The 25,687-nt window shown below is 54.1% G+C and overlaps 2 protein-coding genes across 2 annotated transcripts; both read left to right on the top strand.

The window, feature by feature from the left end:
• Positions 1 to 888: 888 nt before the first annotated feature.
• Positions 889 to 6,273, top strand: ANGPTL4 (angiopoietin like 4). Its single transcript, XM_019667589.1, has 7 exons — positions 889 to 1,397; positions 1,605 to 1,715; positions 1,799 to 1,916; positions 4,042 to 4,155; positions 4,476 to 4,571; positions 4,660 to 4,941; positions 5,633 to 6,273. The coding sequence occupies exons 1-7, from the start codon at positions 1,062 to 1,064 to the stop codon at positions 5,812 to 5,814; spliced, it is 1,239 nt and encodes a 412-aa protein (XP_019523134.1). The 5' UTR covers positions 889 to 1,061; the 3' UTR covers positions 5,815 to 6,273.
• Positions 6,274 to 12,244: 5,971 nt separating this feature from the next.
• On the top strand, positions 12,245 to 22,629 carry RAB11B (RAB11B, member RAS oncogene family). Its single transcript, XM_019667695.1, has 5 exons — positions 12,245 to 12,470; positions 19,332 to 19,527; positions 20,382 to 20,575; positions 20,910 to 20,990; positions 21,583 to 22,629. Exons 1-5 carry the CDS (start codon positions 12,431 to 12,433, stop codon positions 21,726 to 21,728), a joined length of 657 nt encoding a protein of 218 aa, XP_019523240.1. The 5' UTR covers positions 12,245 to 12,430; the 3' UTR covers positions 21,729 to 22,629.
• The last annotated feature ends 3,058 nt before the right edge of the window (positions 22,630 to 25,687 follow it).

The raw sequence follows: 25,687 nt of genomic DNA, 5'->3' as shown, positions 1-25,687 counted from the left end.
AGAGTGTTGGGGTCTCTCCATCAGCCTGGGAACTCCATGTAGAAGGGCAGAGGACTGTCCAATGAATGAATAAATAAATGAATGAGGGGGTTGGTCTTCCTTCCATGTATCCGCTCCTTCTCTTCAGAGGTTCCTGCTTTGATACAGGCAAGACTCAGACACTGAAGACCCCGGGGTAGAGAGTGGGCAGCCGGAAGTGAGGCCTGAGCTGGAGGCAGAACAGGATACTAGGGCACTCAGTTGTGGGGACGGGGGCTAAGGGATGTTAAATAAACCACAAACTCATTTGCAATGACGAATCTTTGAGCGGAAAGGAGCGTGGGAGCCTGGAGACGGCTCCCTGGGGGTCCAGCCTGGTCTTGGGATGCTTTTCCGGAAGCTTCCCAGAGGAAGTGGGGATGTCTGAGGCGTTGCGCCTCCCCACCGCCCCGGCTCCCCCGAGCCCCACCCCAAGCTCGGCCCTGAGGGACTCAGTGCAAAAGGGTCCTTTCTTTGACGTCTCTGTCCCGCCCTCTCCCCAGCTTTTGACTTGCGAAAGGGGTCAGGAATGCCGCCCGCGCGCCCAACCCCCACAGACTCCAGCGCCCTTTCCCTCACTGAGCACCGGTGAGGTGAGGAGGCTCAGAATTCCAGTGCCGGGAAGAGGACCGCGGGGAGGACAGTCACGTCGCCCATGGTCGGCGGAGAAGGCATGTCAGGGCGTAGTTAGGAGGAGTCAAGCGTTTTGCACCCAGAGGGCGCCCCGCACCCCATATACTAACTACAACGCCCGGAACGCACAGAACCCCACCCCCGGCAGCCAGCCCCGCTCCCCGACACGCCCCGCGTTCCGCCTCTGAGGCTGCCCCGCCCCCTCCCACACCCGCCTTATAAAAGGGGCGTCGTGGGGCCGCTCTAAACTCAGAGGGCCCAAGGCCGTGATGCGAGTTTTCTCTGTGGGTTCTGCACCCGCTTGAGCCTCCACCAGAGTCCCCGCGTCTCTGGACTCCGCGTCCGCCTTGCGCCTCCGTGTCCCTGTGTCTCCGAGTACCTGCATCCCCGCTTCCAAGCCACTCGGAAGGATGCGCTGTGCCCCGACTGCCGGAGCAGCCCTGGTGCTGTGTGCCGCCACCGCTGGGCTGCTGAGCGCGCAGGGCCGCCCCGCGCCGCCCGAGCCGCCGCAGCGTTTCGCCTCCTGGGACGAGGTGAACGTGCTAGCGCACGGGCTCCTGCAGCTCGGCCGCGGGTTGCGCGAGCACGTGGAGCGCACCCGGGGGCAGCTGGGCGCATTGGAGCGTCGTATGAGCGCGTGCGGGGCCGCCTGTGAGGAACCCCAGGCCTCCGCCGCGCCTCCTCACGTCCCGGCGAGTCTATTACCTGGCAGCGAGGCAGCCCCAGAGACCCTCCGCAGCCTGCAGGTACGTGCAGCCAGGGGTGGCGCTATTCGCTCCTACAGTTCTCATGCGGGTCTGGAAGGGTGTGGACGAAAAGGGGCATCCGGGGCTCACCAAGCTCTCCCACTCAGGTGTCAAAGCATGGAGCGTTGGAAGGATGGAAGGGTGGATGAATGGAGAGGTTGGCGGCAGAAGGCCAGGTCTTCACTAGGGTTTTCACACTCTCTCTAGACTCAACTCAAGGCTCAGAACAGCAGGATCGAGCTACTCTTCCAGAAGGTAGCCCAGCAGCAGCGGTACCTGGAGAAGCAGCACCTGAGAATCCAGAATCTGCAGAGCCAGGTGCCTGATTGGGAGATCGAAGCTGGACAGGCTGTGCAGCCTGAGTCAGCCAGACCTAACACCCTCCTCCCATCCTTTTTCAGGTGGGCCTCCTGGACCCCATGCACCTGGGCCACCGGGCAACCAAGCCAGCCAGGAGGAAGAGGCTACCCACGATGGCCCGGCTTGTTGGCCCCGCTCATAATATCAGCCACCCGCACAGTGAGTGTCCAGCCCTTTGCTGTCCTGTGGCAGCCCTCCCCCCCACCACACACACATATATGCTTGTCATTTCTGTATCTGTCCTTGTCAGGTCCGCCTTACTGAGAAGGAGAGAGGTCTTGGCCCTAGTTTCCTGTGGGCTCTGGTGTAGGGCTGATGGGGGCACCTCCCTCCTCAGGTCTGCCCTGCCCACCCCACCCTCCTTCCCAATGAGCCAGTGGGCTTTCTCCAAAGCTTTGCTGGCCCCTAATAGAGCAGGGGTTGGGAAAGAGGGTCCAAGTGGGACTTGAGCTGCAGGGGTTTGAGGAAGTGGGTGATGCAGCTCAGGGACACCTCCTTGTAGGTTGGAACCTTCTAGGAAGGCTCCATGGTGGACAAGAGGGTGCCAGCTAGGGAGTCTGGAATCTTCATTGGGTGAAAAGCAAATGCCTGCCTGGGAGAGGGGTCCTGAGGTTTGGGCCTCCCACAGTCTCTTGGAGTGTGGATCTAGGAGGGGGAGTAAGAGCAGGGGACCCCCATCTCCCTCACGAAACACATTCACTCTTGCATCGCTGACAAATCCAGGACTCCTAACCCACACATCTGGTCCCTCACCTTTCTTTTGGCCCAGAAGTACCTGATCACCCCCATTTCCCATCCCCCCACTCCCACAGAGAGTCGGCCCTTGCCACCATCTGGAGTTGAGTTTTATATTGTGTCTGCCTGAAATTGTCCCAAATCTCCAACCAAAGCATGTCTGTGTATGTCAACTCCCTGTGTCTCTGCCCCACCCTAAGTTCTGGGCCCCAGACCCAACTGACTTCTCTGTGGTCCTCCTACCCTGTAACTTGTCCTGGCATCTGTGGTTGTCTGCAGCCAACTGGGTGAAAGTTCAAAGTTCAGACCCCTCCTAAACCACCCCCCCTTCACACCCTTGGCTGGTTGCTGGGTGGGTCCAGCAGGCATAGGTCTAGGCTGTGGTATGCGGAGGGGATTGGATGCATGGACGTGTGGGTTTGGGGACTCCCAGACTCCTGCTCACCCTCGCCAAGTAGGGGAAAGTTCAGAGCTGGAAAGAGAAACAGCTGGTGCTAATGGAAGCCACATTGGTGGTTTGGCCCTGTGCCTGTCCCGATTGGAAGAGAGGAAAGTAGGGGAAAGGGGAGCTGCCCCAGGGGCCGGAAAGTGTCTCCAGTCATTCTAGGCCCGCCCCAACCCTGCAGCATTGCAGACACACTCACCCCTTGTCCTGAGCCTTTCACCTCCCCCGGGTGACCTTTCCCCTACTTTCTTTACAGGGCTGGGGGTGGGGCCTTCCCCAGCTTTCTGACCAGCCCTACCCATCCCTCCCTTCTCACTTCTTCTCTCCCACTCTCCTTCGCTCCTCCATCATTCATATCCCCCTCTGATACTTGAGACCCCAGGCAGAGGCCTTTGTCCTCTCAAGCCCCATCCAGGCCTGATCCTCATGCCCCACTAGACAAAGCAAAGCCTGCCCGGCTCAGCTCAGCTCTTGCCACCACCCCACTCCAGCTCTTCCAATCATTCACTCTCAATCGTTCATTCATTGTCTTTATTAAATACCTGCTGTGGGCTGGGATCAGCCTGGGCACAGGTGCCAGACTGTGGGCCAGTAGCACTCCCTGTCCCTGGCCTCATGGAGTCCTCATTCCATGGAGGGAGTGGGGAGAGACCACCAGATGACCCCAGTGTTGGAAGTGGGAAGTCTTCTATGCCCCTTTCCAGGGGTCTGGCCTGATCTGGGGGTCAGAGATTCCTTCCAGAAGCTGGGACCTTTAGAATGAGGCGAAAAAGGTGTGAGGGAAGAGGGTCCTAGGCAGATGGACCGGCATGTACAAAGGCCCTGTGGCAGGAGGGTGTGTGAGACAAGGAATGCCGTGTAGCCAGAGGGTGGGCATGCCGTGTGGGTGCAGGGGCCTGTACAGGGATGCCTTGTAGACAGTGCTGAGGAAGATCATAGGGAGCCATAGAAGACTTTAGGGAAGTGGAAGGGGGGTGTCATGAACTGAGGGTTGCCCCCTCATGCCTCTGTTGCCCACTGCCCAGACCATAGACATGCCCATTTCCTAAGACCTCCAGGACTGCTCTCTACTTCAATCTCCCCGCCCTTCTCTTTGCCCTGCAGGGCTGCCCAGGGACTGCCAAGAACTGTTTGAAGATGGAGAACGGCAGAGTGGACTGTTCCAGATCCAGCCACAGGGGTCCCTGCCTTTCCTGGTTAACTGCAAGATGACCTCAGGTAGGATGTGCTGGCCCACCAGCGTGCCCCGAATATCATGGGCCCTGTTGTCTTTCTGTCAAATGCAGTGCACCTCCCTTGCTCCCATTCCCTCTTTCCCTTCTGAGGCCTGGGGACAAAGATCTAGGCCAGGCCCCCAGCCTGCTGGCCAACCCACAGTGTTCCTTCCTTTGACCACCTTCCTCCAGTCCTGCTGGGATGAATGAGGGGACCATTGCCCTCCCTGGGTTTGGAGGTGGCTTGGGGTTTGGGAGCCAGATGGAGGAGTTGGGGTCTTCTGTGAGAAGGGTCCTCCTGTGAACTTGTACCTCTCTGGGCAGATGGAGGCTGGACCGTAATTCAGAGGCGCCAGGATGGCTCTGTGGACTTTAACCAGTCCTGGGAAGCCTACAAGACTGGCTTTGGAGATCCCCAAGGTGGGTGTTTCCAGATGGCCGGAGGCACAAAGGGAGAGGGGGCTTGGAGGTGGGTCCCCATCTTACCCATTGGCCTCTCCTGCTGTAGGAGAGTTCTGGCTGGGCCTGGAGAAGGTGCACCTGATCTTGGGGGATCGCAGCAGCCGTCTGGCCGTGCAGCTCAAGGACTGGGAGGGCAATGCCGAGTCGCTGCAGTTCCCTGTCCACCTGGGTGGCGAGGACACAGCTTACAGCCTGCAGCTCACCGCACCTGTGGCCAGCGAGCGGGGTACCACCACTGCCATGCCCAGTGGCCTTTCCCTGCCCTTCTCCACTTGGGACCAGGACCATGACCTCCACAGGGACAAGAACTGTGCCAAGAGCCTCTCTGGTGAGCGAGCTCTGTCCCTCCCCATCTTGCCTACCGGGGCCTCTCCTTCCTGCCTTTCTTCTTCCCTGCCCTGCCTTCAACCCCAATTCCATCCACTCCCCTCCTCTGCTTACTTGCTGTGTGCCCTTGGACAACTGACTTAACCTGTTCCACCTTCAGTTTCCCGTCTTTAAAATGGGTATAACCACAGTGCCTACTCCATAGGATTATTATGAAAATTCAGTGAGATGACATTTGTGGGATGGTGGCTGGCATGTGGCAAAGCCACCAAGACAAACCCCATCTTGTTGTAATGAAATCAGAGGCAGACCCTGGGCCCTGCAAAGTGAAACATATCAAACAGCCTTTTGGTGGGTCAAAAAATGATGGAATACTGGTAATTTCATATGGCTCAATCTAATATAAATTGATAAGAAAGATGACAATTACAAAATCTTTAATGAATGTTGGCCATGTGCCAGGTGCAAGAAGTAACTTCCCATGGTCGCAGACGTGAAGCTATAGTTACTGGGTTGGAGGGGCCAGAGTCCCTGAGGCTGCTCTGTCACAATCTGGGGTTCTTGGAACCCAGTTTGACAACCACTGCCAAAGCCTTCCCATTTGACCAATGCCTAGCTTCAGCCCCATCCCAGCCCCAGTAGAGGCCCAGGGACCCTGCCTGACCATGTTCCCTTTTCTCTGACCTTGGCAGGTGGCTGGTGGTTCGGTACCTGTGACCACTCCAACCTTAATGGCCAGTACTTCCGCTCCATCCCGCGGCAGCGGCAGCAGCGTAAGAAGGGCATCTTCTGGAAGACTTGGCGGGGCCGCTACTACCCGCTGCAGGCCACCACCATGCTGATCCAGCCCACAGTGGCCAAAGCAGCCTCCTAACCTCCTTGCTGGGCCTATTCCCAGGCTCCTAAAGGACAGTAACTCTGACTCTGGTCCAGCATGTGGCCACTCCCTGCCTGGACAAGGGCTCTGGGCAGGGACCATCTGCAGCCTCGTGGACAGAGAAGAAGCTCATGACTGGAGAGACCCCCTTTCTGAGTCGGGGGCTGCAGGCAATACTCTGAGAAGGACAGAACTGCAGGGCTGCAGGACACAGACCCCACAAGTGTGGGACCAAGGGGCATTGAAGCCTGCTCCTCACCTGTCCGAGGAGTAGGAGACGCAGAGGGACCACTTGGGGGCAACCAGGCTGGCCCTCAATGGCGAATTCAGTCACATTGACTGGCTGGGGCCCAGCGCCTCATGGTGCTGTTGTATGTGGGCGCTGTGGGTTGAGCCGGCGCCATGGTGTCTGGGCGGAGCTCACACAATTCTTGGAATAAAAGCAACCTCAGAACATTTTGTTCTTCTTTGTCCTTCGATTTGTTTTAAAAAGTGGACAGTTTCAAAGTCCACGTAAACATGTTCCCAGGGTGGAGGGTGAACACTCCCTGATCTCTTAAGGACAACACTGGTTATTCTTACCACCTCTGACAACTGATTTTCATTTCTTTCATTTATTATTCAATGATGTGTATCTCATTTTTATTTTCAAAATTACAAAATAAAACCCTCATTCAATCCCCCTGGAAGCAGGTAATAGAGAAAACGAGAACCCCATACTTATGCATATGAAGCACGATTAACTTTTCGGTATCCCATACGCTGACAGAAATACGTGAGTCACATATTTGATTTCCTTTTTTCTAGTAGTCAGTTTTTAAAAAGTAAAAGCAGACACACAAAAATAAAAAGAAACAGGTGAAATGAATTTTAGAAACATTTTATTGAACTCAATGTATCAAAAATACTATTACTGGTTCAAATGTGATCAATATAAAAGTTATTAATGAGATATTTGACATTGCTTTTTGAGCTAAGTCTTTGGACTCTGGTGTGTATTTTACACTTATGGCCCATCTCATTTGGACCAACCATATTTCAAGGGCTCAATAGTCACAGAGGCCAATGGCTACCATATTTGGACAGTCAAGCTCTAATATATACATTAATGCAGTGTTTGGGGTAAATTCTTCACATTCTTTGCCACATCTGCATAAGTTTTTGTTTAAATTGGCTTTAAAATTACATGTATAAATTCAACTAATATTTATTCAGCACCTGCTACATGGCAAGCCCTGTACTAAGTGCTTGGGATACTCTAGTGAGAGAAAAGTCCCTGCCTGCTCCAAGCTTACTGTTAAAGCCCCTTCCATTACATATAGGGTGACCTATAATTGATTGTCCAAACTGAGACACTTGAGAGTGAAAGGGGGTGTGCTGTTAATAATTAAGCCATATGACAGTCGTAAAGCAGCTCCCAGGCATATGAGGACTTATTGACTCTGTTTTTTTTTAAGATTTTATTGGGGAATTGGGGAAGGGGAACATTATGTTTTTCTAGGACCCATCAGCTCCAAGTCAAGTTGTTCTTCAATCTTAGTTGTGGAGGGCGCAAGCTCAGCTCCAAGTCTAGTTGCTGCTTTCAATCTAGTTGCAGGGAAGGGCTGGGTATAGTCCACCATCCCATGCAGGAGTAGAACCGGCAACCTTGTTGTTAAGAGCACGCGCTCTCACCAGCTCAGTGGCAGCTCAGCTGGGGCGCAGCTCACTGGTCCATGTGGGAATCGAACCAGCAACCCTGTTGCTCACGCTCTAACCAACTGAGCCACTTGGCCAACCCCTTGACTCAGTTTTTAAAAACGTAAATATGTTTCCACCACATATGAGAAACCAGTATCACCTCCCATAAGTAGTAGTAAAACTAAAGTTGAAAATAAAACAATGCCAATGATTTAAAATTCCAGCTATAGGGGTGCCCAGTTAGCTCAGTTGTTTAGAGTGTGGTGCTCATAACACCAAGGTTGCCGGTTCGATCCCCACATGGGCTACTGAGTTATGCCCTCCACAACTAGACTGAAACAACTACTTGACTTGGAGCTGATGGGTCCTGAAAAAACACACTGTTCCCCAATAAGAAATAAAAATAAAAAAAATTCCAGCTAGAAAACTGATCTGTGGACACACACACACACACACACACACACACACACACACACGTAGTGGCTGCGCCTGGAAGTATGGAGTGGGATTGACTGGGAAGGGGCATGAGGGAATTTTCCTGAGTTACGGTGATGTTCTGAACCTTAACAGAGGTGGGTTGTTCTGGTGTATGCCTTTGTCTCAGCAAATATACACTTAAATTTGTGCATTTCATTGTGTATAAATTTTACCTTCAAAGAAAAGAAACTACAAAAAGAGCCATAAACAAATATTGAAGTCTAACGATATGCATGCTAAAGTGTTTAGAGGTAAAGAGAACTGATGCCATTCAATTTTCGTTGTTTGATTTTTAATTTTTTCCAGCTTTATTACAATATAATTGATATTAACATTGTGTATGTTTAAGGTTTACAATGTGTTGATTTGATACACTTATGTATTTTGAAATGATTACCACCGTAGCATTAGTTAACACCTCCACACATCACATAATGCCATTTCTTTTTTGTGGTGAGAACATTTAAAATCTCTTTTAGCAACTTTCAAGCATACAGTACAGTATTATTAACTTTAATCACTGTGCTATGCATTAGATCCCCCAAATCTTTAACTCTCTGAAATGTATCAAAAAACAAGACGATGGATGGGTGGATAGAGAGGTGGATAGAGAGGTGACAAAGCAAAATACTGTATTAATAGTGAAATCTAGGTGGTGGGGATATGAGTACAGAGATATCCTCTGTACAATTCTTTCCATTTTCTAAATGTTTAAAAAATCTCACAGTAAAACATGGTGAAGAAAATTCTAGCCTGATCCTGTTGCCTACTGCAGGCTCTCAGTCTGTGTCCTAGCTCTGTTTTAAAAGGGAGATGAGGGTTAGAAAATTGTTCAAGAGATATGAGCCAGAGACAGTAAGCCTCTCTCCTAGAGAGATAATAAAGGATTTTAAGAATTGAAAAAAGGTAGGACTTTCTCAGTATGTGGTTCAATGTTATTTAATGCATCACCTAAAATTGCATCACCTAAAATTATCGCCCACATCATATAGCCTGGAATTACATGATCGTTTGTCTCCAGGACACGTTTGAGAAAAACAGCTTCCACCTGTGCCCTGAACCCCAGCTGCTGTTTTTGTTTTTTTGTTTTTTAAGATTTTATTGGGGAATCGGAAAAGAGGAACAGACAAGTTGCTGTCCTTTTGTTCTTCAGTCTAGTTGTGGAGGACGTCGCTTCACTGACCCATGTTAGTATTACCATTGCGCTCTCCCCAGGTGAGGCAGTCACTCGCTGGCCATTGGACGGCCGGCCTACGCTGTCACCAGCGACTCACGGCAGCCCAGCTCCAGGTTGAGCTGTTGTTCACCATCTTAGCTGTAGAGGGCGCAGCGTCATTGGCCCTCATGTGAGATCCGAACCGGGGTCCTGCTACTCAGAGCTGGACCAACTCTTAACCAATGTGCCACTTGGCTGGCCCCCTAGCTGCTGTTTTAATAGGAGAACCTATCTTTCCACTATTCCTTCTAAGTGTTCCTTGGAGAAATAGTGGGAGCCTCTTTCTCTAGATAGTTGATCCATGACTCTTCCTGGAAGGTGCTGGGGTCACAGAAGCTTCCTGGGGGCTCTGGTTGAGTATGGGCGATGACATCCTCAGCACTGTAGGCCAGACCCTCTCCAGGCTCCTTGTTGGGGAGCTCCTGTGCCAGGCAGGCTTAGAGAGTCTCCCTTGAGCCCACTAGAACTAGTGGGGCATCCCACCCTGCTTTGCCCTCTTAATTCTCAAGCTCTTCCAAGAGGGCTCATCTCCCCAACCTTGTCCCTTCTCCGGCCATCACCACCTCTTCCAACACAGCATTTTCTGTCCTTCCACCCCCACGAACAACACAAAGAATAGTCACTATGGCTGGGAACCAAACAAGAGCCAGGATGTGAATCCAGACCTGTCCAGCTCCAGAGCTGGAGCTCTTAACTACATCTGCATCCTAGGTGACTGAGGACAGGCCACTAAAGTTCTGTGGCTTCAGTTCCTGCATCTAAAAAATCAGGATGGTTCTGGTACCCAGCCCTTCCCCTGTCCCCCACCCCTCCCTGTTCTCCTGGTGCTGTGAGGATTTCAGGATTTCATGTAATGTTATGTGAAAAGGACTCAGAACAGTGTCTGACTTACAGTGAGCACCCAATATAAACATTAGCCATCCTTACTAATACTATTATTACTGTGAGTCATGCTAGAGTGGGGCTGGGAGGAGAGCATGACCTAGACAGGAGAAAAGGCTTCATGAGGTGGACATGGCTTTTGAGTCAGTTTACAAAGAAGGATGAAAAGTCTACAAAGATAGGGGAGGTGGATGGCATTTCAGGAAGAGGGCACCGTGAGAGCAAAAGCCTAGTGGCCTGGGCCAGAAGTGCAGCTCTGTCTGGGGAACCAGTGCACAGCCCCACAAGGCTGCAGCATGGTTTTCAGGAAGTGGGGTGGTGAATGGTGGTGGGGTAAGGAGGGGGTTTGGCTGAAATGTGCAGGGCTTCAAGCCAATTGCCCAGGAGCCTACTGACAAAAGGCCGGAGTGTCCTCCCTAGTCTGGCTTCCACAGCCTCGCCTTTTCACCTAATCTCATGTCTGGGCCCTGGAACCCAGCCACCATGGCCTCCTGGCTGTTCAGACCCATCAGACTCTCTCTCACTTGCTGTCTCCTTTGCCTGAAATATTGTTCCCACTATCTCCACCCCCACCTGTGGATGCAGTGCAAATGCCACCTCCTCCGGGATGCCTTCCCTGCCTTCCTAGCTAAGGAGCTCTACCATCACATAACCCAGGTTATTCCCCTCATTACAGGTCTCCCATTCTGAAACTATCTTGTGAGTGTTGTTTACTTGCTTCTTCTTCCTGACCCCACCAGGCTGTCAGCTCCATGAGGGCTGGGACTTTGTCTTGTTCAATGGTGCATCCCCAGCACCCAGAGCACTGTTAGTAGGTGCTTAGTAAATGCTTATTAAAGGAAGGACTAAAAGATTTTTAAACAGGGGAGGGAGACAATCTGACTCTCATGTTTTAAAAGACTCCCTCTGACTGCTGTGGGAAGTGTGCAGGTGTGGGCAGAACAGGGAGACCTGAAGGTAGGTAGAAAACTCTACAGGTCCAGGGAGTGATGATGGGGCCAGGATCACGGTGGTGGCTGGGGAGGGGGTGAGAAGTGGTCAGAAATTTAGGAGGAAGGAGGGATAGAAAACAGCAATTGAGGAAGAGAGGAGGAAGCAGGGGCAGGGGAGTAAATGATGAGAAGGGAAAAGCACAGGACCTGTGGCTTTGATGATGGGGTGGGGTGGGGATGAAGACAAAAGGAGGAGGGGGAAAGAGGCCAAATTAGTGTCTGGGACACCTGATGGACATCCTAGGAATGAGGTCCAGGAGGCAATAATAATTATAATACAGTTATAACTAGCACATGAGCCCTATGCTTACATTATCCATCACATATCAAATATTTATTGAGCACTGGTGATGCAGCAGTGACTGTGCCCAAAGTCCCTGCCCTCATGGGACTGATGAGTCTGTTGACTTGGGACAAAAACTAAACAGATTAATGGATCAAGAAAGAAATACATACTTTAAGGTTAGGTAGTGATAAAATCCTAGTGCGGTGTGTGTGCGCGCGCGCGTGTGTGTGTGTGTGTGTGTGTGTGTGTGTATAATAAAACAGGGTAAGGGACAGAGATGGGGAGGAGATCATGTTGGACAGAGTCTGACGCTCAGTAAGAATTTATAAATATTTATTAAACGAAGACTTAATGACAGAAAATGGATGGTTGAGTTAGTATGTGTTTAGGGAAATGATCCATAGATATCCTCAAAAATTTCAATGAGGTGTTTCTTTTCTGTTATACAGAAGAGGAAAACTGATGCAGGGGGTTGACATAATGAGTCCACTTACGTATGGATGAAAACTGCAACCGACAGAGGACAGGGAACCTCTAGGTTGAAGATATCCCCCAGGGGACCCCTCCCCCGGGACTCCCCCCCTGAAACGGTTATTAATGGGGGCGGGGGAGGGGGAGGCCAGAGCAGCACGCATTGACCTATGACGTCATCGGGACGTTAAACAGCGTAACATCACCTGGACGTAGCCCCATTTCCCTTCCTGGACAGGTCCTCTGTTAGTCGGACCCGGTTTGAATCAAGCCTCTCATTGGCTACTCGCTCCGTCAATTCATTTTATTCTTCCTGGCTTCCGCCTCCTGAGTGCGCCTCTGATAGGATAACGCGACCGTCACTTCAAGAAAGCCCGCATTCCTTCCGCCTTTCTCCAGGAGACCGAGGGCGAGGAGGGTGGACCCCAGTCTGTGCCCACCTCGGGGGCTCTGCTTCCGCCTCTGATTGGCTCTTCTGGGTGCCGGTCGCTAAGCCACTCGCCGCTGATTGGTCATCCGGCAGCCGCTCTGCGCGGCACCGGCACCGCCCCCGTAGGGTGTTTGTGGTGGGGCTGCGGAGTCGCTGATCCCGCCGGAAGCGCTAGGACAATGGGGACCCGGGACGACGAATACGACTACTTATTCAAAGGTACGGCCGGTGGGGTACAGACGGGCGAGAGGGCAGCAGCGAACAGGTGGGCCGGAGCTGCCCTCCAGGCCGCCGGGCCTCGGCCGGAGCCCGGAGCTTGGGGCCCGGCAGGTCAAGCAGCCGGGAAGACCGGGGCAGGCCGGGTTTGGTCAGCTTTGGGCTGGGATACGCGACCGTGCGGAGCCGGTGGCCCAGAGGGGCCTGAGGGCCCTGGATGTGTCGAGGCGGGGCCGGAGCCCAGAGGGGTTGGGTTCCAGAGCGGTGGGAGCGGCCGTTAGGGGTGGAGCCCCTGGAGGGGGCGGGGCCTCTCAGCGTTTGTCAGGCCGGGTTGGGTGGAAAGCTCCATGAGGTGGGGCGGGGCCCTTGGAGGCTGGCTAAAATGTGGTGGGCGTGTTCAAGACTTGGGCTGGGTATTTGGGGGTGGCGTTACTCTTCAGGGGGGTGGGCGGGAGCAGACTTGATTGGTGACAGTGCGTCTGGGGGCGGAGCCCGGAAGGGAAGAGTTGAGGTGTGTGGTGGGGGACACTAGGTGGAGTGCGGACCCGGAATTCCGTGGAGGGGCGCCTGGTGGAGGGGATTCTGTGTGTGCTGGACCCAGGCCTGGTCGTTAACAGGTATCTCGTAGAACTCTTAATAGCACTACCCAAAGTACCTGCACTTTTCTAAGCACTTTACACACCTGAATTCATTGAAATCCTCACCACAGCCTTGTGAGGTCAGTATTACCCAGCCTGGAAACCGGGGTCCAGGGAGACAAGACAAGAACACAGTGAATAAGTGTTGGAGAAGAATTTAATCCAGGCCAGCTGTGGGCTTTACCACTTGGGGAGTATATCTGGGGGAGCTTGCGCCAGGATCTGGAAGTGGGGTGTCAGACCGCCTCCCCGAACACATGCGCGCTGATGCCTCAGGCCTGGACCAACCTGCTGGAGGATTTGCTCTGCCGGAGGGACAGAGGGCTCTAGGAGCTTCAAGTAAGGCCTAGGCAGGTCAGGTAGCCATTGCTGGCCTGGGGCCAGTGGGAGAGCTCCTTCACCCTACCCCACAAACTAGGAAGACTTGCTACAGTCGTTGGAGTACATCTCTTAGCTGGGATGGTTTTGGGGTCACTGGCTTTACAGCACCTGTGCCAATCTGGACCTCTGCCAGGTCCTCTGCTGTCTGTGCTGGGCTCCCTGGCTGACAGTGGCCGCCCTTGAGAGCTAACAACTGGGCCCATGCAGGGCATGTTTGCTCTGCTGCCTGCTGTGTGAGGGTCTGCCTCTCACACCAGCTGTTGGCATCTTCCACTCATTAGGGGATCCTGGCCATGCCTGGGAGTGTGTCTGTGTCTGCAGCCAGCCTTGGCTGACCATCAAGCATCCTGGGGACAGGGGTCTGGGGACTTTGGGAATGTGGAGAGTGAGTGGAGCACTGCCTACCTGGGATAGCCATGTGTCAAAAAGCTATTGGGCAGAGGGAGTACCCATGCAAAGGCCCAGAGTCCTCACACAGCACCATGGCATCTGGGAACTGCTTGCAGGTTGATATGTCACTGGCAGAGGAGGCTGTGTGAGCAGCAGGCATCAGGCCAAGGTTGTGGTGCTGAGTGAACCTTGAGGTGTCACCTTAGAAGTAGGGGAAGCTCTGTCAGGGCTTTTGGGACTGGTGATAGGTGGTCTGGACTCCAGTCCTGCTGCAGCTGGTGCCTGTATCTACTCAGCCTGCCCCTGGGTCAGGTCTGGGCACCCGCCTGGATGTGGCATTGCCAGGGCAGGGGGCATTCCCCCAGTTGCCCCCTATAGGCATCTGTGGTAATTCTTGCTTGTTATTTTCAACTGTGTGCTGTTATAAATAACCCAACTCCAAGTGTTTGCACTAGTCATCTTTTACCCTTTGGGTTACTTCCTTGATGTATGTTCCCAGAAGTACCGTTACTGGGTCAGGGGCAGTGGAGCAGCTGTGTACTTCCCAGGACTCATCTCTAGTCTACTTCCTGGAAACACTGATCTGGCTTCTGGGACAACTGGCAAAAGGTGCCTGCCTGTGCTGCAGCTCTCCCCCACTGGCCTCCCTTTCTGAATCCAGCAGGTGCCCTGCTGACCTTCTCAACCCGGGTTGGAAGTGAAAATCTAATCCACAAGGTCAGGGTTCCTTAAATTGTCATCTGACAATTTCATAGTTATTGAAATTAACTCCCCTTCATAGTTATACCTTGTCCGAGGACCCCCTTTTTGTCTTTACGTTCACTTAGGTTTTTCACTCCCTTAAATGGGAAAAAGAAACTCTATTTGACTTTGTCAAATAAAGAAGGGAGGAAGGAAGCCAGCAGGCAGGCCAGGCTTTACCATCACATCGCTTGCCATAAGTATGACAGGCAGACAGAAACATGAATGCTGCGCCAGCCCCGCAGCCCCTCCTAAGACCCTGTGGCCTGCAGAGGGTCAGGCCTGGGCATTAGACATCCAAGACACAACTGCACCGGAAGGGTTGACAGGTGAACTTTCTCCCCGGTCCTGCTGCCTGGTGTGGGGATCCCATTAGGAGAAAAGGGGGTAGCCATCTTCTCGCCCCCTACCCTGTGCCCACCTTCCCCAGGCTTTGGTCACCTTCCCCTGTCCCTGTCCTGAGCACAGAGGGGCCATACTTCTCACTTGGGGACACTGGCTGCCCCCATCCAACCCTCCCACCAGTCTTGTTTGTTTTGGCGGTCACATCACACGTTGGCTCTCCTGACCTCCATGGCCAAGGCCAGCAAATCCCCCAGGGTGTTTTCCATGTGGTGTTTATTTTCCTCGCTGCACATTCCCCCCTTCCCCAGGAGTGAGGTTGTTTATTTGTACCTAATTTTAGATTCTCACATTTATCCTGCTAACATTTTGTCCTGTCAGCTGTGGGCCATTTTCCCAGACTGACGATCAGTCCCTGGGGGCTCCCCTGACCTCTCCTCTGATAGACTGGGCTGCGGGGTCCACAGTGGGAGGAGCATTGGTGTCCCCAAAGGCCACCGAGGCCTTCCCAGCACCTCCAGCCACTCACCTGACCCATGAGGTGGTGGTGATGTAGGAAGTTTGCACGGTGGCCCAGGACCTTGTCCCCTGGGTTGTGTCCATCCTTGCCCCATCTGTGAGTCCTTTTGGGAAAGGGGGCGAGGAGAGAGTAGCAGCCGGCTCTGGGGAACAGGCCAGCCGCCCTGCTAGCCTCTCTCTCTGCCAAGTGCTCCCGAGGCAGCCTCCTGGCCCTGCAGCCTGGGCAGGACCCCACCGGGCCCACTGGTCCGGGAACTGACTGCACCATCTCCTCCCATTGTGAATAGCAGCCCTGCCTGTGCCCTGCTATGGGCACCTCTCCTCTGCTCTCTGATTCCCCTGGGAATAGCTGTGACAAGATTGCCCCCAAGCTCTGGTCTCTGGTCCCTGGGGTCTGGGGTGGTCAGGGCTGCTTCTGGAGGAGTGGTGAGACCCTGCTTTGCCTGGAGTAGGGGAGCCTGCCCCTCTCCTGAATGGCCACTCAGTCTGCCTGAACGTCAAAGTGTGGGCCCCAGTGGTGCCACACTGTCTTGGGGTGGGCCGGAGGACCCAAGCTTTGAAGAGGTGCCAGCTCTTTGTTTTTGTCAACTGGGCTTGCCTTCCCTGCCAGCCAAGTGGCCTGTCCAGAGAAGCCATTTCCTGGCCATTGATGCCACCAACTTCTGTGGAAGTGCTGGGGGCCTTGTCCTCAAAGGCCCTTTATTTCCCCAAGACAACAGATTACTTGTGCCTTTGACAATGCTGTTCTCATTCCCAGCGTGTACACAGGGCCAGACCGGCCCCTGCGCTGCTGGCCACCTCTCTGCGTCGGGCACCTGTGCCAGGGAGTGCCCGGGCAGCCTGGCTTTCCCACCATTCATCTGGGAACTGACTGGTGGCCCTCATACTGTTTCAGCCTCCACTGTTCTCACAGGGTGACCTTGGGCTGGAGGACTTGGTCTCTCTGGGTTGAGTGTCCCCAGCTGTACAAGGGGAATGATAATATGACATTTATCTCAATAATAAAGCCCTTAGGACTGGGCCTGGCCTGTGGCGCTGAGGAGATTGTTGGCTGGGCCAGGGCAGAACTGATGGAGCTAAGGAGACCCTGACACTGGGACAAAGCTGGGAAGGAAGTGAGGGGTTGGGGTATACCGGTCAGAACCCAAAAGGGACTCTCCTCATTTCCTGTTCTGTTCCTGAGGACGTGAGAACTGTGAGCAAACCTCCCTGGCCTTGGCCAGGTTCCTGTGGCCACTATAGGAAGGAGGTGAGGGGTTGGGGGTGTGAATGGTGGGCCCCACAGTCCGTCCGGCCTGGCCCTACGCGGCCTGGGAGTCGATTCGGGGCCCACCAGCATGGTTGGGCGCTCTCGGCAGGCCCATATCCATATCCACCTGTGTTCCACGTTTCTCTGAAGTCAGGGCACTGGTCTTGTCGTCACAGGTCTTGTGGGCCAGGCCACATGGTGATTTGTGGGGAGAAAAGAGGCCTGAACCGGGGGGTTTTGAAGGATGAGCAGGAGTTTGCCGGCTACTCCAGGGGGTCAAGATGCTCCAGGTAGTGGGAGAGGAAGGGGCTGAACTCAGACCCCTGAGCTCAGCCCTAGACTCAGAAAACCTGGATTCAAATCCTGCCAGACCACTTTTCAGCTGGGTGGCCTTGGTGAGCACAGTTGAGAAACGGGATCAAGCCTGCTCAGACCTCTGCTCGGCCACCTTCTGCTCACTTTGGGCCTTGTCTGAGGCCCCTGCCCGTGCCTCAGTTTCCTCATCTGTAAAATGGGCTACATGAGGCTTCTGTGAGGTGATGCAGATCAGAGGCTTTCTCAGCACAGATTCATTTTTAAGCATTGTCCTTATTCTTATTGTTCTTGGCTTATTCTTCTTGTTCTTGGCAGCCAGTCCAGAGAGGGTGCTGCGTTGTGGGGCTGCCTCCTCCACTGTCGCCTGAGGATGGTGAGCTTGGCACCCTCCAAGTGAGGGAGGAGGTGGGCCTGAGAGACTCCACAGCCGCTTTATCATTTGTTTGTTCACGCTGTCCTTTGTGCCGGGCCCTGCGCCAGACCCTGAGGATACAGCAGGGAACCAGACTGTCTGAGATCTCGCCCTTGAGACAGACTGGTGAACAACAAATAAGTGAAACCTGGCCAGTGTGAGAGGGTGGGGAGAGCTGGGGAGGAAAGACAAGGCAGGGGAATGGGGAGTGTTAAGAGAACAGCAGGGAGGGCCTCCTTGATCAGGCCTCACACAGAGGAGCTGAGGGAGGAAAGCAGGTGGATTCCCAGGGAAGAATGTTCCAGGCAAAGGGCAGCTTGCACCTGCACATCACTGAGTCCTGAGGGAACCCATGTGCCAGGAGCAGAGTGAGTGAGAGGGAGAGAAAGGAGGTGAGCATAGGGAGGGGACAGGGGAAGGTCATGTAGATTGTAGGCCAGGGGGGGACTTGGGCTTTTACCCAGAGGGAGGTGGGAGCCCTGGAGGGCTGTGGGCAGAGGAGAGGCAGAATCTGACTTGGGTGCTCACGGGCGCCCTCTGGCGGCTGCAGAGGGGAGAACAGTCTCTTGGTTCGAGATGAGAGGAACCTCAAAGACACCAGGGAGGAGGTTGGTGCAGCAACCCAGGGAGAGATGGTGGTGGCCTAGAGTAGGGTCCTGGCAGTGAAGGTTGTAAGAAGTGAGGGTGATTGCGGACACACACATATAACATTTTTAATTGAGGAGAAACTTTTCATCAGGGTCAAGGGTGACCAAGCTTGCAGCCCTCCACTGAGCTGACCCATCCACAGTTCCAGAGCCCAAGACCCACAGTTGAGGCTCCATGTGGCTCCCAGGTGGGGCATCTGGTCAGACTGCCATGTGTTGTTCCTTCTGTGCTGAACATACACCCAAGCGTGTGTGCGCACACGTGGATACAAGTCACCACCAGTATGCCCTGGGTCTGAGGATGACCCTCTAGGGCCCAGACCCTTCCTGGACCATTTCTCAGGGCCCCACCGCTAAAGGGAGAGACCCACCAGGCCTGCTCTGCCCTGTTCAAGAGGGCTATCATTCTGGATGTTCCTGCAGGGTGATCCGACCCTGGGGCTAGGGTGACAGGAGGGGTAGCAGGCTCTGTCCCCTCCAGGCTGCTTCCAGAGGGCACATCCTGTCTCACTTGGGTGAGTTGGCTGTGCTGAGCTGTGTGTGGGTTTGCTTGCAGCAGCTTTCCATGAGGAAGCAGCGGGGTGGGCGTGGGGTGTGAGGCTTCTCGTTTCCTATTACTTAAAACTACACAGAGCCAGACCCTTGTAGGTAGGAACCTGGTGGAACAATAGTAATAATTGCTCCCCTACCTGCCTTAGTGGGCTGGATGCTGACTGCGTTCTGACCTGCAAGTTCTTGTGTTCCCTTCCCCGAGGTGGCTCATGTTCCTTTCTTTCTTTTCACACTTGTGGAAAAGGCAGCCCAGAGAGGTTAAGTTACTTGCCCAAGGTTGCCCAGCCCTGGAGCTTACTCCGACCACCAGATTGCAATGGAGGTTTGGGGTTTGATGGATCCCCTGCCTGCCGGGATGCCTGGGTCCCTATGCCCAGCTAGGACAGCCCTGCTCTGAAGGATTAGACACAAGGAAGGGGTATTGTGCTGTCTGCAGTGGCTGTGTTTGTGGAAGCCCGGAGCTGCTGTTGGCTTCTGCGCTGGGAAATGTGCATACAGCGAGGGGCTCCAGGACATCTCTGACTCCATTTTGTTGTTGGCTGTCACATGTCTGTAACACCCAAGGCATTGCTGTGAAGGCTCTGAAGGTGGACATGGGTGGCTCATGGGTCTTGGCTTGGGGGTGCTGCCCTGCTCTGGCCCGTGGAGCCTCATGTTTATCCCTTTCCGTCCCCACAGTGGTGCTCATCGGGGACTCAGGCGTGGGGAAGAGCAACCTGCTGTCCCGCTTCACCCGCAACGAGTTCAACCTGGAGAGCAAGAGCACCATCGGTGTGGAGTTTGCCACTCGCAGCATCCAGGTGGACGGCAAGACCATCAAGGCACAGATCTGGGATACCGCCGGCCAGGAGCGCTACCGCGCCATCACCTCTGCGTGAGTGGCAGGGATGAGGAGATGCAGGAGGCCATGTGCATGGGGCCAGTGGGCCCCAAAGGATGGGTAGGAGTTGGGCAGGAGGAGAAGGTGAGAGTACAACCTTGAGAACAGTTGGCTCAGGGTGGAGAGACAAGACCCCCAGCAGCTGTGGGACCCTCAGGACCATACTGTGACTCCTGGTGGGCATATCCCACAGCGCCTCTGACCCTGGAGTCCCCCTGAAGCACTGCAATTTTGCTGGGTGCTGGCTGCACAGTGGGGGCTGTTATCAGGGCCTGCTGTGGTCCACTCCACCCTACCTGCCCCCCAGCCCTGCCTGCTTGGCCCGCCTTGCCTGGCCATGTTCCCAGTCTTCCCTCAGCTCCCCATGGCCACCCAGCCATCAGGACCCACTCGAGCTGCTTCCTCCTAGACCTATCCAACCTCCCGGCCACTCCTCCATTTGTCACTTGCTGTCCTGTGGATGCCCTCCACTGAGGCCTGGTCACCTCCTCATCTCCTTAACCTCTCTGGGTTAATGTGTGTCCATTGGTCCCTTCGGTGGGCCTGGCCACGACAGGCACCGGAGCTTTTGCCCAGCAGCAGCCCTTTCCCTGCATGGCACTGTTTCCTTCTCCCCTTTTTGTGGCCGGACTTGTGGGTGTCTTCTTATTCCAGGCCCTGAACTCCCTTCTTAGTCCCCTACAGTCCTGAGCTGAATCTGGGACGTGAGTCCTCCTCTTGAGTCCAGGACGGCTGCCCCTCAGCTGGCTCTGTGCGTGGGCCCAGGAGCTGCTGCCCACAGAGCCTGGGGGCCCCTGTGGGGTGCTAGCAGGCACCTCACGGCTGGGCCCTGCCCCCCGTCCCCACAGGTACTACCGAGGTGCAGTGGGCGCACTGCTGGTGTATGACATCGCCAAGCACCTGACATATGAGAATGTGGAGCGCTGGCTGAAGGAGCTGCGGGACCACGCCGACAGCAACATCGTCATCATGCTGGTGGGCAACAAGAGCGACCTGCGCCACCTGCGGGCTGTGCCCACTGACGAGGCCCGAGCCTTCGCAGGTGAGTGCCTGCCCGTCGGAGGAGAAGGGTTTCACTTGGGGCCAGGGCCTCCCGCAGGGTCCAGCTGTGACAGCAGGTCTGTGACTAAGGCGGTACAGAAGTGTCTGAAGGGCAGGCAGCTGCCTCCAGGCCCCTCCCATTTTCCCTTGGCTTTAGTGCCAGCCTCCTCATAAGGAGTGGGCATCTCGGTCCTACCCCTTTGGCCCCAGCCCTTCATTTACTGGTCCAGGTGTGGCAGGCTGGGTCCCCAAGTGGGTGCAAGGGAGCCCCTCCCACACAGACCGCCACCACCACCACCGCTCCATTCACCTGGGCAATATTCTCTCTGTTCCAGAAAAGAACAACTTGTCCTTCATTGAGACCTCAGCCTTGGACTCCACCAACGTAGAGGAAGCTTTCAAGAACATCCTCACAGGTGGTCCCAGGGCTGGCGGGGCCATGGGAACCCCAGTCAGGTCCACTGAGGGTGGCATGGGAAGGGCACCAGCCGTTTTGGTCCCATGTTCCTGAATGCAGCCCCTGAACCTTCATTCCTTAAACCTGCCAGTCAGTCTGGACAGGAGGATAAATGTCATGTTCCACGAGGTCAGGCCAGATCCCGCCCCTGTTGGCACTCAGGACCCAGAGACCCCCCCCTGGACTCAGCTCCAGTGGGTGGGTCCTGCCATGGCTCACCAGGGAACAGCCAGCTGGGGAGGTGGGTGGCCTCAGGCCCAGAGGCTCTGGGCTTCCGGGAGTTTATTCTGAGGAGGTGGCGGTCTCTGATCTTCACGAAGAGGCCTGGGCTGGGGGCACGTCTGTGACCAGATGTGTTCTGCCCTTGCTGAGTACACAGGGGAAACCCTCATGTCATGGGGAGCAGGTAGGGCACAGTAGGGTCCCTTGGGCGGGGCCCTGGACACAGCCTTGGGGGCATTCCCCAGTGGAGGTGACCTCCAGATGAGTTCTGCAGATAGTCCCCGCAGGCAGGGCCACACTGGGCACTCACCTGCATCTCCTCATTGCAGAGATCTACCGCATTGTGTCACAGAAGCAGATAGCAGACCGCGCAGCGCACGATGAGTCCCCCGGCAACAATGTGGTGGACATCAGCGTCCCGCCCACGACCGACGGACAGAAACCGAACAAGCTACAGTGCTGCCAGAACCTGTGACCGCCTCGCACCTCATCCGAGTGTGCGTGCACGTCCTCTTCCTCTGCCTGCCCTTCATCGCGCTGTCCTCCCTGCCCTGACCGCCTGTCCCTCTGAGACCGGCTCCCACACTCCCATTGAGCTCCGCACAGCCTACTGGGGCTTAGGAAGAGCAGGAGTCGGGCGGCACCTCCCGTCCCCCCCTAGGATAGCTCTAAGCCCTGGCTGCTGCACCTGCTCTTCTTGGGTCCCAGTGGGCCTCTGGGCGGGGCAGAGAGGGTGGCCCGATGGACAGGGCCAGCCAGAGGCATGAGGATGGGCTCACTAAGCAGGCTTCTGCAGTTTTCCATGGCAGACTCCAGGGAGCAATGCCTCCTTCCCTCTCTGGCCAGCTGGCCTCAGTCCCTACCCAGAAACCCTCTGTGGGCTGAAGCCTGAAGAGTATGTGACCAGGGGGCCGGGGCAGGCAGACACAGGCTCCCGGCACCCCACTCCCCACGCACAGCCAGCACTGGCACACGCATTTGACCTCCAGCCTCTCCCATGCGTGCGTGACTCCAGCTCCTGCCTGTAGATTTATGCTGGGAAAAGACCCCCCCTCCCCATCTCCCCTCCTTTTTGCACGCAGCGCGCTCCCCCCCCTTCTCTGTGCCCTTCCCTTTGTCTTGTCTCCCTGTCTGGTCAGGAACCTATTTGCAAGTGAAGCAATATCTCCGTGTTTTGTATATACAACCGCTCTTGTAGCCTTTGGTTTTTTTGTTACTGTAGAGAAACACAGATTCTTTATACACTTTGTAAGATTGACGCCAAACCCCAGCTCTCGGATCTCTTATTCTCCCTGTGGCCCCTCCTGCACTGTTGCCCGATGCCTCATTTCTCTGGCCCGTTACTAAAATGTATAATCCGACTTCCTGGACAGAAACCTGCCGCTGCACCTTTGTCTTCTTTCTCCCCGCCAGGTGGCCACCCTTGAGCCAGGCTCCTCACTGCACATGTCCTGCAGTGGGCTGCACCGCCGGCTCAGCCTACAGGGAGCTAGAAGACCAGGCCTGAGCTCTGCCCAGGACCGTGCAGAGGCCCCCTGAGCTGACCACAGGGCTCTCAGGGTGGCTAAGGGTGGGGTGGACCCTCTCCAAACTGCCCCTTTGGCAGGGAGGGAGGGAGGGAAGGCTGAGGGTTGACATTAAACTCGCTGGCCCAAGGACCACCAGCTCTAGGACTTGAGGACAGCCCTCCAGGAGGGGATGGACTGTGCCCACTGCTCCTGACTCCCAGCCCTAGGGTTGGACTGCTCATTGCTTCCATCTACTCCCCACCTGGCCATCACCTCACCTGGGGTCCCAGCAAGGACTGGCAAAGGGCTGGCCGAGGAGATGTTGGCGATACCAGCCCCATCCAGCTCTCTCCATCCTAGACCTCTGAAGAGGGCCCAGTAGGACGCTGGTGATGGGGAGGAGAGTGGGGGAGGTGACCTGGGTTTCTGCTTCTCCCCACATCCATGTGGGCAGGGCTGGCTTGGGTCAGTTCCACTGTGGAAGAGGAGGAGTAGGCATGGCTAGCCCCTCTCTGCACTGACCACGTGACCCAGTGTATGTGTCCTTGACCCCTAGGAGAGCCACCATGGGAAGATCCACGCCCTTCAGATTCCAGGTTCTAGCTGCCTTATTAGAGGGATGGGCAAAGCCAGACATCCCTCCCAAAGCACTCAGGATTGCAGGGGCTGTGTTAATGTGAGCTGGGGTGAGCCAGGGCGCATGCTCTGGGCCAAGGAGCACTCTGGGTGGGGGATCTGGTGGGGTGCACTCTCCAGAGATCATTTACACAGACCCTGGGGGTGCCGACTCCTGTGGGTTTGGGCATGATGGGGTGTGGAGAGGGCAGAGGTTGAACAGGCTTCAGAAGGGCCAGGTGAAGCCATGAGACACCTGGAAGGGTTTCAAGCAAAGGTTAGGTCTTTCTGGAGTCTCAGATTAGTTAGGCCCTGGGCACATTACTGGGGAACAAGACTGATGTGCCTGTCACCTTGGAGGTGCTATTTCAGTTACTCTAATGTCTGATTTAACATGCACAACATACTTTGTGCCAGGCACTGTCTTCAGGGTTTTTAATTTTGTTTTAATGGTAAAATACACATATCATAAAATTTACCATCTCAAACTTTTTTTTTTTTTTAAAGATTTTTTATTGGGGAATTGGGTGGATGGGAACAGCGCTGGGGAATTGGGGAAGGGGAACAGACAAGTTGCTATCAATCATTTTTTTTTTTTAATTGGGGAATTGGATGATGGGAACAGCGCTGGGGAATTGGGGGAAGGGGAACAGACAAGTTGCTGTCTTTTTGTTCTTCAGTCTAGTTGTGGAGGACGTTGCTTCACTGGCCCAAGTTGACACCATCATTGCGCTCTTCCTGGGTGAGGCAGATCAGTCGCCGGCTTCTGGACGGCTGCTCATGGCGGCTGCTGGCCGCTCACGCTGGCTGCTGGCAACACACGGTAGCCCATGGCAACCCACTGCAGCAGGGGCTGCAGCCTACGCCGTCGCCGGCGACTCACAGCAGCCCAGCTCCAGGTCGAGCTGTTGTTCAGTATCTTAGCTGTAGAGGGCGGTGTCACTGGCCCTCGTATGTGGGATCCGAACCGGGGCCCTCTGGCGTCCCAATCCAGCTCTTAACCAATGTGCCACTCAGCCGGCCCTCAACCATTTTTAAGTGTACAGTCCAATGGCATTAAGTACATTAACCATTGTTCAGCCGTCCCCCTTTGTCCATCTCTAGAACTTGCTCAACCTTCCCAAATTGAAACACTCTCACTAAACACTAACTGCTCATCCCCCTCCCCCAGCCCCTGGCCCTCACCATCTACTTTCTGTCTCTGGATTTATCAATGTAAGAATATCCAAACCTATAGAGAATTTTCATAAAAATTTATTTGACCCAGACAGGATACACCTGGAAGCAAGATCTCGATAGGCGGAGAAAAATGCTTTGGAGAACAGTTTGCAGTATCTTTTATGCATTTGAGATTAAAGAGGGATCATAAGATTATATGAAGGTGGGAGAAAGTAAGATGGTGATTGGATTACAGGATAGCTAAGATGATGTGCTCTCTTGCATTCTTTAGAAGGAGAGATCTGATAGGCATTTCAAAAGTGTGTTAGCCCCGATGCTGGCTTAAGACAAAGAGAAACATTTTACCATTACAGGATAGCTAAGATGATGTGCTCTCTTGCATTCTTTAGAAGGAGAGATCTGATAGGCATTTCAAAAGTGTGTTAGCCCCGATGCTGGCTTAAGACAAAGAGAAACATTTTACCAAAAAGTTACATGCTTTGCGCCTGACTACCCTCCATGACCTGCCCAGTTAGGATTTTATGATCACCCAGAAAGTTACTTTCCACAGAACCTTTTTTTACTCACAAATTTGACTCCTCTGGGGACCTCATGAGTGGAATCACACAGTATTTGTCCTTTTATGTCTGACGTATTTCACTGAGCATAATGTCTTCAGAGCCCATCCATGCTATAGCAGGTGTCAGGATGTCCTTTTCTAAGGCGGAATGATATTCCATTGTCTGGATGGACCACACTGTGCTTATCCATCATCTGTCAATAGACAGTTGGGTTGCTTCCACCTTTTGGCTACTATGAATAATGCTGGAATGAACATGTGTGTGCCAATATTTGTTGGAGTCTTTGCTTTCAATTCTTTTGAGTAGATAACCGAGAAGTGGAATTGCTGAATCACATGGTAACTCTGTTTAATTTTATGGGGAACTGTTAACCTAAATAAATTATGACACATAAAAGAACATGGTTCCACAAGAAAATCTTTTACCTGGAACGAATAATAAACATGAAGAAAAAGGGAAAAAAATAAGTCTTTTACATGTCATAATTTATTTAGTATTCACATCAACCCTGGGAGGTGGACATAATTTACCAGCCCGATTTATAGATGGGAAACAGAAGTCATTGACTCACC

This window comes from Hipposideros armiger, unplaced genomic scaffold, assembly GCF_001890085.2.
Source record: "Hipposideros armiger isolate ML-2016 unplaced genomic scaffold, ASM189008v1 scaffold_502, whole genome shotgun sequence".
NCBI classification, from domain to species: Eukaryota; Metazoa; Chordata; class Mammalia; order Chiroptera; family Hipposideridae; genus Hipposideros; species Hipposideros armiger.
This window is presented reverse-complemented; position numbering and strand designations above follow the sequence as displayed.

What these genes read in the sequence shown, in the direction of transcription:
- ANGPTL4 (XM_019667589.1), top strand. Translation starts at nt 1,062, where the DNA reads ATGCGCTGTGCCCCGACTGCCGGAGCAGCCCTGGTGCTGTGTGCCGCC. An exon ending in TCCAGAATCTGCAGAGCCAG is followed by an intron (nt 1,716 to 1,798) that starts GTGCCTGATTGG and finishes ATCCTTTTTCAG; the next exon opens with GTGGGCCTCCTGGACCCCAT. An exon ending in TAACTGCAAGATGACCTCAG is followed by an intron (nt 4,156 to 4,475) that starts GTAGGATGTGCT and finishes CTCTCTGGGCAG; the next exon opens with ATGGAGGCTGGACCGTAATT.
- RAB11B (XM_019667695.1), top strand. Translation starts at nt 12,431, where the DNA reads ATGGGGACCCGGGACGACGAATACGACTACTTATTCAAAG. An exon ending in CGAGGCCCGAGCCTTCGCAG is followed by an intron (nt 20,576 to 20,909) that starts GTGAGTGCCTGC and finishes TCTCTGTTCCAG; the next exon opens with AAAAGAACAACTTGTCCTTC. An exon ending in TTTCAAGAACATCCTCACAG is followed by an intron (nt 20,991 to 21,582) that starts GTGGTCCCAGGG and finishes TCCTCATTGCAG; the next exon opens with AGATCTACCGCATTGTGTCA.